At 38.8% G+C, this 13402-nt stretch overlaps 1 protein-coding gene across 2 annotated transcripts in view; it reads right to left on the bottom strand.

Moving 5' to 3' along the window:
* Positions 1-8224: 8224 nt before the first annotated feature.
* NAA16 (N-alpha-acetyltransferase 16, NatA auxiliary subunit) overlaps positions 8225-13402 on the bottom strand; it is a 92697-nt gene continuing 87519 nt past the window's right edge. For both annotated transcript variants that reach the window (XM_090258935.1, XM_090258936.1), the window contains 2 exons: positions 10083-10180; positions 8225-9533 (listed from right to left, as the gene is read on the bottom strand). In XM_090258935.1, coding sequence (XP_090115061.1) covers positions 9336-9533; positions 10083-10180 — 296 coding nt within the window. In that variant the 3' untranslated portion in view covers positions 8225-9335. The remainder of the gene's footprint in view (positions 9534-10082; positions 10181-13402) is intronic.

Raw genomic sequence — 13402 nt, 5'->3', positions numbered from 1 at the left:
ATTCAATAATGATTTTGAGAAGTCTGATGTCAGTCTAGTTCATTCCTTTGAGAATAATCTTCCCTGTAAACTTAGACTATTCTTATTCTTTGAAATTGTAAAATTTCATTATAACCAACACTACTCTCTGTATACATATTGTACTTGAGTTTTCTAAACAGTAATAACACTGCATATTATATATTTCTCTCTCCCCCCACTAGCATATAAACACCATGCGAATAAGGCCTTAATTTTGTTCACTATTGTATACATCATACCTCAACTGTCTTAAACAAAATAGGGTTCGGTGAATACAGATTGAATTATAGTTTCTTTTTATTCTGAAGGCTTTGCCCATGAAATTCATTACTCAATAAAATCACAAAAACCTGAAGCCAAATTCTTCCCTTATCACACTATTTCTTGAATCTTGGTGTGTTTTTTCCTATCTGTTCTGCAAAACTTGGCAGGAAAAAGGACTTTTTGGTCTTCTCTTGAAACAAGAGACTTCTTTAAGTATTTGTTTTAATTACACTTTATTGATTATACTATTACAGTTGTCCCTATTTTTCCCCTTGCCCCTCCACTCAGCATCCCCCACTCCCTCAGGCAATCCCCACACCATTGTTCATGTCCATGGGTCATGCGTATAAGTTCTTTGGTTACTCCATTTCCTGTACTTTACATCCCCATCGCTATTTTGTAACTACCTATTTGTACTTCTCAGCCCCTTCACTTCTTCACCCATTCTCCCAAACGCCCCTCCCACCTGGCAACCATCAAAACTCTCTGTATCCATGTGTCATGCTAGGGTGACCATAGCCAGGATCCCTACCTCCACACGCACGTATTTTCATTTTCCCAAGTCACCCCTATTTAAGAGAATTCCTTAGTGCATGTTACATAGTTCTGGTTGGCCATGTGTCACTTTTGTTATGCTTTGGCCCCTGTCCTTGCCCGCTGCCACAAGGCAAGACTGAAGGCAGATCCTGTTCTTCCTGTCCTCACCTGAGGCCGTGAGTCTGAAGGCAGATTTGATTCCTGTTCTCACTCGCCACCGCGGGAATGAACTTGATATGAATTCCCTCTCCAATGCTCCACTGTTGTTTTTCAGTTCCAAGGTAAACCTGCCTAGAGCTGAGCTCCTGCGCTACACCATGATTCTGTCTCCGTTCTTCTTTTTAAGTACTTGTTTTTAAGATGTCTTTTTGATTTATTATTTAGCTTTACAAAACTAAAAGGGCTTCTGCCAAGGACGGGATACGGTGGAGGTAAGGGGTAAAGGGACATGATACAACCTTCCTCCCTTAACCAAGAGTTTACACTCAGAGTAGGAAGGAGAATAAACACAACCTCTATACATTGACTGATACAATACAGGATTTCACTAATCCTTGTTACCAATTATCCTGCCTTCTTCCTTATCTTGAACCAAACTTCTCACACCTCAACTGTATCCATCTATAACTCTCAGATACTCTAAATGATCCCAATTGAATACTTTTTAAAAGACTATAGCTGATTCCAAATTTTGGTAATTGTAAATAACACTTCAGTGATCTAGGGGTGCTTATGTTCTTTCAAATTAGTGTTTTGGGTTTCTTCAGATGAATTCCCAGAAGTGGCTGTTTTCTATAGCGGCTGCACAAATCTGCATTCCCAGCAACCATGGGACATTTACACAATGGAATACTTGGCCATATAAAAGAAGAAAATTTTGATGGGTCCAAGATGGTGGAGGAGTAAGTAGAACCTACACTAACCTCCTCCCAGGACCAATCTGGACTTACAACTTAATTGTGGAGAAATCATCTGAAATACCAACTGAACACTAGCTGGAGAGAAGTCTTATAATCACAGAGAGACAGAAAAGGCCGCTTCATCACAACGTGATCGGTAGGAAGAGCGGAGATACAAAAGAGCTGGCTGGGCTCCCCCGGGTGGCAGCTGAAGGGACTGAGAAACAGCTCAGCAGCTGGGGGTTCCCCCTGGGAAGGGCAGGGTCTAAACCCCCAGCTGGGCTTCCCAGCCTACAGCAACAGAGAAGAAAGTAAAATAGTATCCAGCTGTGAAAAGCAAAAAGCCACAGGGTTTTTTGCAGGCCTGAAAGAAACAGCTGGAGAAAAAGAGCTCTTAAGCAGATCACGTACAAAAAGCAGAGGGAGGGCAGAGAGGACTAGCGACGCTTGGGGAGAATTTGGGGTGGTGGTTTTGAGGAGAGAACTGAGGGGGCAGCCGACTTGCTCTCAGTGCTGACTCATTCCCCATACTGCAGGCAGACCATTCCCCTCCAAGTGGTGTCAGCCTGCAGGGAAGCAAAAGCCCCCGCTGCAGAAATTAATCTGCCCCACCCTCGGTGCTTAAGCCTGATGGTTGATCACAGATTGAATAGATTAACAACTAAAGGAGACAGACAAAGACAGTAGATCTCTGGTAGTCTCCAGCAGGCTGCCTAGGCTTAGACTGCTACACGATCTGACATCACCAGGGGCAGATTAAGGAAGTGCAGATCAATCTAAGAAGCAGCAACAAGTAAGAAGAGTCACAAAAATGGAGAGACAGAGAAACAACCCCCCCATCGAAAAGAAAGGAATCCCCAGAAAGAGTGCTAAATGAAATAGAAGTAAGCAAACTATCAGACATGGAATTAAAAACATAGATGATAGGGAAGCTCAATGAGTTCAGCGAGCTCAAAGAAAAATACGAAGAACTCCAGGGAAACTACAAAGAACTCCAGGGGAACTACAAGGAACTTACTGAGAATTACACCAGCATGAAAAAGGACATAGAAGCTATCAATAAGAGCCAGGAGGAAATGAAGAATACAATTTCTGAACTGAAGAACACAGTAGAAGGAATTTAAAGCAGGCTAGAGGAAGCGGAAGGTCGGATCAGCGAGCTGGAGGACAATGTAGATAAAAACTCCCAGACAGTGCAACAAAATGAAAAAAGACTGAAAAAGAAAAGGTTTTAAGAAAGCTGCAGGACAACATGAAACGTAATATCCATATCATAGGAATACCAGAAGGAGAAGAAGAGAAGCCAGGGATAGAAAACCTCTTTGAAAAACTAATGACAGAAAACTTCCCTAACTTGATGAGAAAAAAAGTCATGCAAGTCCAGGAAGCACAGAGGGTCCCAATGAAGATGAGCCCCAACAGGCACACTCCAAGACACATCATAATTAAAATGTCGACACTGAAAGACAAAGAGAGAATCCTAAAGGCAGCAAGAGAGAAACAGCTAGTAACCTACAAGGTAGCTCCAATAAGGCTATCATCAGATTTCTCAGCAGAAACACTATAAGCCAGAAGAGAATGGCAAAAAATATTCCAAGCAATGAAAAACAAAGGCCTACAACCAAGAATACTCTATCCAGAAAGGCTCTCAGTCAAAATGGAAGGTGAAATAAGGAGTTTCCCAGACAAAAGAAGGCTAAACGAATACATCTCCACCAAACCAGCATTGCAAAAGATGCTAAAGGGTCTGCTTTAAGAAGATGAAGAATCAGAGAGAGACAGAGAAGAACACAAGTACAAAGGGGGAAAATGACAATGAATAAGTATCTAACAGTAATAACCTTAAATGTAAATGGATTAAATGCTCAAATCAAAAGACACAGGGTAGCTGAATGGATTAGAAAACATGACCCACATATATGCTGTCTAAAAGAGACCCACCTTAGAACAAAAGATCTACACAGACTGAAAGTGAAGGGATGGAAAAAAATATTTCAAGCAAATCGACCTGAAAAAAAAGCTGGGGTAGCAATACTTATATCAGACAAAACAGATTTCAGAGCAAAGGCCATAAAAAGAGACAAAGAAGGACATTTCATCATACTTAAGGGAAAAATCCACCAAGAAGATATTACTGTTGTAAACATATATGCACCCAACTTAGGAGCACCCAAAGATATAAGGAAAATTTTGAAAGATTTCAGGAAGGATACAGACAGCAACACACTCATAGTAGGGGACTTTAACACCCCACTGTCAACAATGAACAGATCTTTGAAGCAAAGAAACACCAAGGATATTGAGGCATTTAACAGCACTCTCGATCAAATGGACTTAGTTAATATAGAACTTTTCACCCCAAAGAAGTAAAATATACATTTTTTTCAAGTGCACATGGCACATTTTCAATGACAGACCACATGGTACGATACAAAACAAGCCTCAACAAATCCAAGAAAATTGAAATTATGACAAGCATCTTCTCAGAATCACAACGGCTTGAAACTGAAAATCAACCTCAAGGAAAAATCTCAAAGACATTCAAACTCATGGAGAATGAATAACATCCTATTAAATAATGAATGGATTAACAATGACAGCAAGGAATAAATCAAAAAGTTTCTGGAAACAAATGATAATAAACACACAACAACCCAAAACCTATGGGATACAGTGAAAGCAGTCCTGAGAGGAAAGTTCATAGCAATACAGGCTACCTAAAAAGGACAGAAGAATCTCTAATAAAAAACCTACCCCTACAGCTACAAGAACTAGAGGAACAACAAACAAAGCCCATAGTGAGTAGAAGGAATGAAATCATCAAGATCAGAGCAGAATTAAATGACATACAAAATAAACAATTCAAAAAATCAATATAACCAGGAGCTGGTTCTTTGAAAAGATAAACAAAATTGACAAACCTTTCAGATATCCCACGTAGCAATATTTTCACCGATATATCTCCTAAGGCAAGGGAAATAAAGGAAAGAATAAACAAATGGGACTTTATTAAACTAAAGAGTTTCTGCTCAGCACAAGAAAACATCAGCAGATGAAAAGGGAACCAACCATATGGGAAAATATATTTGCCAATGGTACCGCAGACAAGGGATTGATCTCCGAAATATATAAAGAACTTATACAACCCAACACCAAAAAGACAGACGACCCAATTAAAAAATGGGAAAAGGACCTGAACAAACACTTCTCCAAAGAGGACATACAGAGAGAGGGTCCATAGGCAAATGAAAGAATTCTCAACATCACTAGCCATCAGAGAAATGCAAATAAAAACCAAAATGAGATACCACCTCACACCAGTCAGAATGGCCATCATCAACAAATCAACAAACAACATGTGCTGGCGAGGATGTGGAGAAAAAGGAACCCTAGTGCACTGCTGGTGGGAATGCAGTCTGGTGCAGCCTTTATGGAAAACAGTATGAAATTTCCTCAAAAAACTACAAATGGAATTGCCTTTTGAACCAGCAATTCCATTGCTAGGATTATATCCAAAGATCCTGATACACCAATTCAAAAGAACCAATGCACTAACAATGACAATGGGGAAGAGGGGAGGGAGAGAAGGGAATAAAAAGGGGAACGGTCTAGTCAAAGAACAGGTATAAATGACTCATGGACATGGTCAACTTGGTGGGGACTGACTGTGGCAGAAGGGGTGGACAGGGTATGGGGAAGAAATGGGGGAAAAAGTGGGACAATTGTAATAGAAAAACAAACAAAAATTTTTAGTGGGGGGAAAAAAATGAAAGCAAATTAAATTAATAACTGAGCCAGCAACACCCCCCCCCCAAATCCTCACATGTAGGAAAGTGAACAAAAACAATGTAAAGTATGGGAATGCAATTTTAGTGATTAGAAGGACAAGGATTTTACTTCACACTGTATATTTTTCTCCCTACCTGATCCCCCCAAAATTTGGCATTCTTAAGTAATGACATAAGGTTCTTTGCATAAAACTATTAAGTCCAGTTGTTAATAGAGGTGTTGTTGACCACCACTTTGACTGGAATGTCATGCCTAAAGGAGGCATGCTTAGGCTCTGTTTATTACCAAAAAGCCCTGAGGAACTGAGACTGACTTTTGAAGGTAATAAAAGCCCACGAGAAAAAAGGTCTGGTACCTAGGTTGGATGTGCAGTCCATGGCAATCTTTCCAGGGAAGGAACAAAGGTTGGTTTCCTGAAAGATGGCTAGAAGGAACCTTAAGTCACAATGGAAAACCCAAAGGACATGGAAAAAGACAGGTGTTTACAGGCAAGGCTGAATGGCAGATATGAAGCTCAGCTCCTGTGCCCTGAAGGGCAGACTGAAAGTCACCCAGGGCAGACTGGAACTTGTGTAAGTTCCAACAAAGCAGACTTAAAGGTCATACATGATCATTTGATGCTCTTGTGTTTATGCAAATAACCAGGATAAATTAAAACTGGACTTAATGCAGTCCCTTTAATTACAAGGGTAATCTTGAGAAAAATCGTGATTCAAGGAAAATCATAATGCCCAGTGGTAGACTATAAAGTAGTGCAGCTGTCTTTAAAGTTTATCCTCATTTAAAGTTTGTTTTCATTTGAAAGTTAAACTAGGTCTGACATCATTAAAGATGCTTAATTTATAGGCAAGAAGAATGTCAAATGCTTTGCAACAATGTCTTTCCAATAAGACAGTCTTGCAGACTTAAGAGACTGGTTTGTTGAGGTTATGTTGCATAAATTAACATGTGTGTTCTGGTTTCATAGGGCATAAGCCTATGATCTCATTACCTGAGTGACTGCACGTATAGGCCTCTCTTAATCCTGTCTGCAACGCTGCCTCCTGAGACTCAAGTTTGGCTGAATTAAGTGGCTGGGTTGGTGAAGAATGGGGTGGTGTGTGGGCTTCACTTTAAAACTGGTTTCTCTTTTCTGTCCTAATGGCTTAGACAGAAAGGGCCCAGAGGTCTGAGAGCAAGGAAACCTAAAATATTCCCCTCAGCCTAAACTAAGTATAGTGGGCAAAAGGGTTTTGGACAAGTGTGACATGCCTTGCACACCTTCCTCCAAAGAAGCCCTTTTTTTCCCCAATGTGGGACATTGAAAAATTAATACCTGCCTTTTGTCATCTAGTGGTTATGGATTGAATGATGTCTTTTAACCCTGTTGCCAAATCTGTTGCCCCCAGAATACAAGGATGCTAGCCTGTTAAACCAAGCACATCGTTGCCCGGGGACAGCCAACTGACCTGGAGTCTGCAAGATCCTTCCCCATATGGGAAGGCCACCCTCCCCTCCACAACCCCACTCTTATTAGGGATTTCTGGACCCAAGGGTAGGTAGGACGACTACATCCAGCTTGAAGCAGCTAGCGCACAAGAACTTTGCCCACTGTCCTTTATAAGATTATAAGGGGTCTTTCCCTGGCTGCTTTGGCTCAGTGGATTGAGCGTTGGCCTGCGAGCCAAGTGTCGGTGGTTAGATTCCCAGTTAGGGCACATTACTAGGTTGCACCTCAGGCCCCCAGTTGGGGGCATGAGTGAGAGGCAACCACACAGTGATGTTTCTCTCCCTTTCTCCTTTCCCCTCTCTCTAAAAATAAAATAAACAAATAAAAAATTAAAAAAAAAGATTATAAAGGGTCTTTTAAGTCTCAGAGGGGGGAATTGTTATTTTTTAATGTTATAAAAATTAATTAATTTAGAAAAGACTAATATAGCAAAGGGTGAAGCCAGGGTACTTACATGCACAATCCATGGACATGAACTAAGGGGGGGAGGGGGTGCTGGGCAGAGGGAAGCAAAGGGGAAAAAATTGGAACTATTGTAACAATATAATAAAAACATACTTAAAAAATAAATAAATAAAAGAAAAAAATTTTACTGTTTGCAACAGCATGGAATTACCTGGGGGAACATTATGCTTAGTGAAATAAGCCAGTCAGAGAAAGAAAAATACCATATGATTTCACTCTTATGTGGAATCTAATGAACAAACTGAGCTAACAAGTAACATAGAGCGCAGGCTGACAGCTCTGGGGGTTGTGGGGTACGGGGGTGGAGGGATTGAACAAAAAGGAAAAGGACTCATGGCCATGGACAACAGTGTGGTGATTGTGGGGGGCAGGGGTATAAGGGTGACAGATGGTAATGGAAAAAATACAATAAAAAATAAATTAGAAAAAATAAGACTACAGCTGAAAGCACAATTTCCATATTAATTATTAACTGGCATACTTTATGCAAATGGCATCTTGCTGAAAGCAACATGACAAATTATGTATTTAGTAACAAAGATTGCCTACTTCTAAAATTATTAAAACACTAAAAGGAAAAGAAGCCACTGTGGCACTACAATACATTGGTAGGTGATTTTTCAAATAAACTGATAATTAAGATGATTAGAAGTTTTTACTCCCTCAAAGAAATGACATTTTGCAAAAATATTTTGTCAGTGTGAAGCAATAACACAAACACAAATATGCAACTGTGTACAAAATAATTTATTACAGCATTTTATAGGTTGGCATTATTTTATAGTGTTTTTCTCAACAATTATGAATCTAAAATAGCTTAGAGTAAAAGAAAACCATTTCAATTAGAACTGGTTCTCTAAATAAAATTTCCCTTTTTGAACTTATATTTGCCTTAAAGAGAAATACTAATATTACAGACATATTTACACAGTTTTGAAAGAAACATATCGAATGATGCCATTACTGTTTTCTATACAAGATAGAAAAAGGTCCCACCCGCAAAAAAAATTGACTGACAATACCATGTTTTAATAATTTAGTAAGAGTTTAAATTCTCATTCTACTGATATAAAATCTTTCTTAATAGTCAATGTATGACTATAAGAGTAAGATCAGTTCATTATAATTTGTATTCTGCCCAGTTATGCTCCCTTGATGCCTATACCACTCAGATATAAACTATTTATTAACACACAAAGCAATTTAGCCAATAAAGCATAATCTTGTCTATGGGTCTTGAATCTAGATACAAAACAAACTTATCAGTGAATTTCAGTGATTAAAAGGTAAACCAACCCCCACATTCTGAACCAACAGAAATTATCATTTTCATAGATATTAAAAAGAAAATGATGAATCAGAAAAAAATTAAGGTAGACAAAAAATGGCAAACTAAATTTTAAAATAAACCTCAGTATCTGCCAAAAGGAGTTTCATATTATTTTTTACATATATTTAACTTTAAAACTGATGTGCTTTAATTAAAAAGGAAGCAAATAAACACTAAAACAAACCAATAAGGGATCAATATATAAGATTCTAAAATCAGAATCTTAAAAAACAAACAAAAAAAGTCTGCATATAACTTACTAAAACAAGAAATTGTCATATTTATGATATAAAAGTGACAGCACCCATCACAATGCTGATATAATTCTAAAGTTTAAGAAAACTGTACAAGTATAAACAGGTAATTTTAACAGATGTTTATGTATAATGGCAGAGTCAGATAAAGAATAAAATAAGCTTACAGAATACTCTATTGAAAAATTCTATCCAACTATTTCACTTCATATCTATATACATTGTGGAGAAGAAACCCTGATCTTAAGTCAGCTTTGAATCTATAGAAGTCAATTTTCTATGGGATTTCAAATTTCATTTGCCAAGACATCATAGTTAGCCGTATTGTTTAGGGCCACACTGTGACTGCGGACTTCATTCATAGCAGGCAGGAAAGCGGATGTGAAAGGAAGCAGGTTATGACAGGCCATCCTGTATTCTTCATATTGGGAATTACAACTCCCAAAGCTGCCATCAAGCAGTGCCTCAGAAACCTTCATTAAAGTCTACTGAAACAAAGGGAAATAAAAATTATTTTTTTAAGTTTGGTTAATAATCCTTTTAATCAAAAGATGCAATCTGTTAACTAACCAAGAGAAGGCCAACAAGCCCTAGTCCAGAATAATTTCTTCCCATCGATAGTAAGTAATCATCTCAAAATAGGGACATTTTAAAAATCAATTCTTCAATGTCTTAATAAAGCAGTAAAATTTATAATCCTTGAAAAAGTTAATCTCCAAAACTATGATCACTAAACTAAAAGTGTCCTTTACAATAAACTAGCTCCCATATACTAAGTACTTACCATGTGCCAGGCAGGTAGTAATCACTTCAGTTTATTATTTCAGGCAACCTTTATACCAAATCCATGACAAAAAAAGTAAAAGACATGGGTAATGTAACTTGCCAAAGGTGACATAGCTTATAATTAGAACTGAGATTCAAATCAAGGCATAATTCAGAAGGCCCAGTCAAGAATTATGTTATAAAGACATGTTTTGTTAGATCATTCAATATGCATAAGTATGCAGAAATCAGTCTGTGAAAAATCTTACCTTTACATTTTTATCTTTTATAGTTTCATCCAGTCTAGTAGCAATGGCAATTGCTTTCTCTTGCCTTGACTTGTCCAGAAAATACATCATTTTAGCACCTGAAATAGCATGACATTTCAAAATTAGTGAACTACTCTGGCTAATATATAATTTCCTTTACATTGACCAGCGACTTAAAATACGGTTACGAGTGGTTTATCATATCAGCAGTCGGCTGGAGTTGGCTCCCACCTGCCCTGGAGGCAATTGTGTCATCTCTCCCACGCCCCCTTCAGTGACATCCCATAGACACCTTGGGGCCACAGTTGAAGTATTTATATTATGTCTAAACATTACAAACCATGCTTTTTCTGTTACAAAGAGATGGTTGTTAAACATTTACTAGAAGACCAGATTTAATACACTCCCCCCCAAAATGATATAACTCAAAATGTAAACACAGACCAGCTTGTGGCATCAATCATTTTTTAAAACGATAGCCTAAAATAAAACATCTAAGAAATAAATTATTACCAGAGTGTGGTAGAGGAACAAAAGGAAAACATTTGCATATTCACACACACACAAAAATCCTTAAAGCTTAAAAGAAATAAAACCCAGTTTATATTTCTCTTAATAAATTACATGGTCCGTATTCTATGCTCATTTTACTATTGGGATTTTGCTTTTTAATTTATATTACTTGTTAATTTATAAGAGCTCCATATATGTATTATTAGCTTTTTATCAGTTACATATCTGTATGTTTTTCCAATTGGTTTTTTGACTTTATGGTTTTTGTATTTTTATGTGGGAAAAATGATCTTTTCTTTAGAATTTCATATATTGTTTGAAAAGGCATTTCCATTATAATAAAGAAATGTTTTCCTCTGTTAATTTCTCTTGAAGAGAAATTCTTATCTGCATTTGCCACCAAGAAGTGTAATTTCTCATATGAATTAACTCTTTTCAATAGATATCAAAACCAAAAAGTTTCCCTTTACAACATAAAAGCTTAGGTTCAAGTATTTAAATACACTATATGGATAAAAGTAGTAGTAGCTAATTATATACTTCATTTTGTCCCAAATTTCCTTCTATAATCTTTTGTCCAGTTTGTACATATGCCATTTTGCCCTTTTTATAAAAAAAGATTTTATTTATTTATTTTTAGAAGAGGGTAAGGGAGGGAGAAACAGAGGGAGAGAAACACTGATGTGAGAGAGAAACATCAGCTGGTTGCCTCTCGCACATCCCCAATCGGGGCCAGCCTGCAACCCAGGCATGTGCCCTGACCAAGAATCGAACCAGTGATATTTCAGTTTGTGAGATAATGCCCAACACACTGAACTGCACCAGCCAGGGCATCATCTTGTCATTTTATAAGTTTGTACAAACTGCCTAAATTCCTTCCTGTAACAAGGCAAAATATAAAATCTCAAAATACAAAATATATACAGTAAAAAAATACAAGAAAAAAAAATCACTCATAACCACAACACATGAAGGCAACCATTAAAGCTTTGGTATACACTTCTTTTTAACCTGTATACCATGTATATTTTCACATAGTTGAGATTATTTTTTGTTAATTCTGCATAAATATTAAAAAGTATTTATCCTCTTTAAAATAAACATCACTTTGGAGATCCAGTCAAGATGGCGCTGAGGGAGACAGGGCTCACCTCTTCGCACAACCACATCAAAATTTCAACTGAAAAATAGAACAACGATCAGCCAAAACTGTCAGAAACTGAGTTGAATGGAAGTCTGACAGCTATGAAATTAAAGAAACCACATCCATCGAGACAGGTAGGAGGGGCACAGACTCAGAACGGGCTGGTGTCTCACCCACCTGTGGTGGATAAAAATTCAGGAGAGATATCTTGAGAGTGAGGAGTACCAGCTCCACACCAGACCCCCCAGCCCAAGGTTCCAGAGCCAAGAAGGTAAGTCCCCACAATTTCTGGCTGCAAAAACCAATGGGGATTAAGTCAGCAGAAGAAACTTCTGGAGCCGCAAGGAGTGAATTATAAAGTGCACGCATACAGACTCACCTACTGAGACTCATTCCCTCTGAGCTCCAGCACAGGGTAGCAGCTTAAAGGAACCAGTGGTTACAGGGAGAAACTGAAGTGTCTGGCATTGAGGCAAGCAGAAGCCAGTGTCTCTTTTCTAAACCCTCCCCCCATAGAGCCAATAAGCTGGAGCCATATCTGAGACTCCATCAACCCGGCTAACTCTGTTTGACCCATGTTGGAGATCCCCAGACTCTGCCCCACCCAACTTATGAATGGCTGGTCTTGGCTCATGCTGCACAACTTTCTAAATCCCATCAAACAAGCAACAGCTGGCTTCAGTGAGCTCCAGGCCTGGCACTACCAGCAGACAGCTTAGATTCACAGCTGGGCTTTGCCTGGGAATCTCCAAGCCCAGCACAAGTACCAACCATCTCAGATTACCTTATACCTCAGGCAGGGTGGCCCCAGCCATACACAGACAGGGGCTGACCTTGGCCTGCACCACCATGGACCCCAGGGCCAGCACACCCAGAGGACAGCTACAGACCACATCAGAGCTCCACCACCACCACCCTGCCCCTGCACAGCTGATCCTCCACAGAAGGTGGAGGTTGCTGCTCAGTGGACACAGCCAGTCTTTGCAGCTGTCTGGCCTGGGGTAAATCCCTTCCATTGACCTGCCAACAACAGCCAAAGCTCAACTGCAAGAGGAGGGTATACTCAGCCCACATGAAGGGCACACCTCAAGTACCCAGCTTGGGTGATAGGGGAGGCTGTGCACTGGAACTACAGGAAACCTACTACATTAGGCCACACTACCAAGACATGGAGTCAAAGCAACTCTACGAAAAACACAGAAACAAAGAAAGGGAGGCAGTCAGCTTGAGGAGGCAAAGAAATATGGCCCAAGTGAAAGAACAGAACAAAATCCCAGAAAAAGAACTGAACAGAATAGAGACAGCCAACCTATCAGATCCAGAATTCAAAACACTGCTGATCAGGATGCTCAGAGAAATAATTGAGTACAACCACAAAATAAATGAAGAAGTGAAGGTTATACAAAGTGAAATAAAGAAAAATATACAGGGCAGCGACAGTGATGGGAAGGAAGCCAAGATTCAAATCAACGATTTGGAAGAAAAGGAAGAAATAACCATTCACTTGGAACAGAAAGAAGAAACAAGAATAGAAAAAGAAAATGAGGAGAGGATTAGGAACCTCTGGGATAAATTTAAATGTACAAATATCTGAATCACAGAGGTGCCAGAAGGAGAAGAGGAAGAGCAAGAAATTGAAAACTTATTTGAAAAAATAATGAAG

This window comes from Furipterus horrens, unplaced genomic scaffold (assembly GCF_987537825.1).
Source record: "Furipterus horrens unplaced genomic scaffold, mFurHor1.1.pri manual_scaffold_12, whole genome shotgun sequence".
Taxonomy (NCBI): Eukaryota; Metazoa; Chordata; class Mammalia; order Chiroptera; family Furipteridae; genus Furipterus; species Furipterus horrens.
This window is presented reverse-complemented; position numbering and strand designations above follow the sequence as displayed.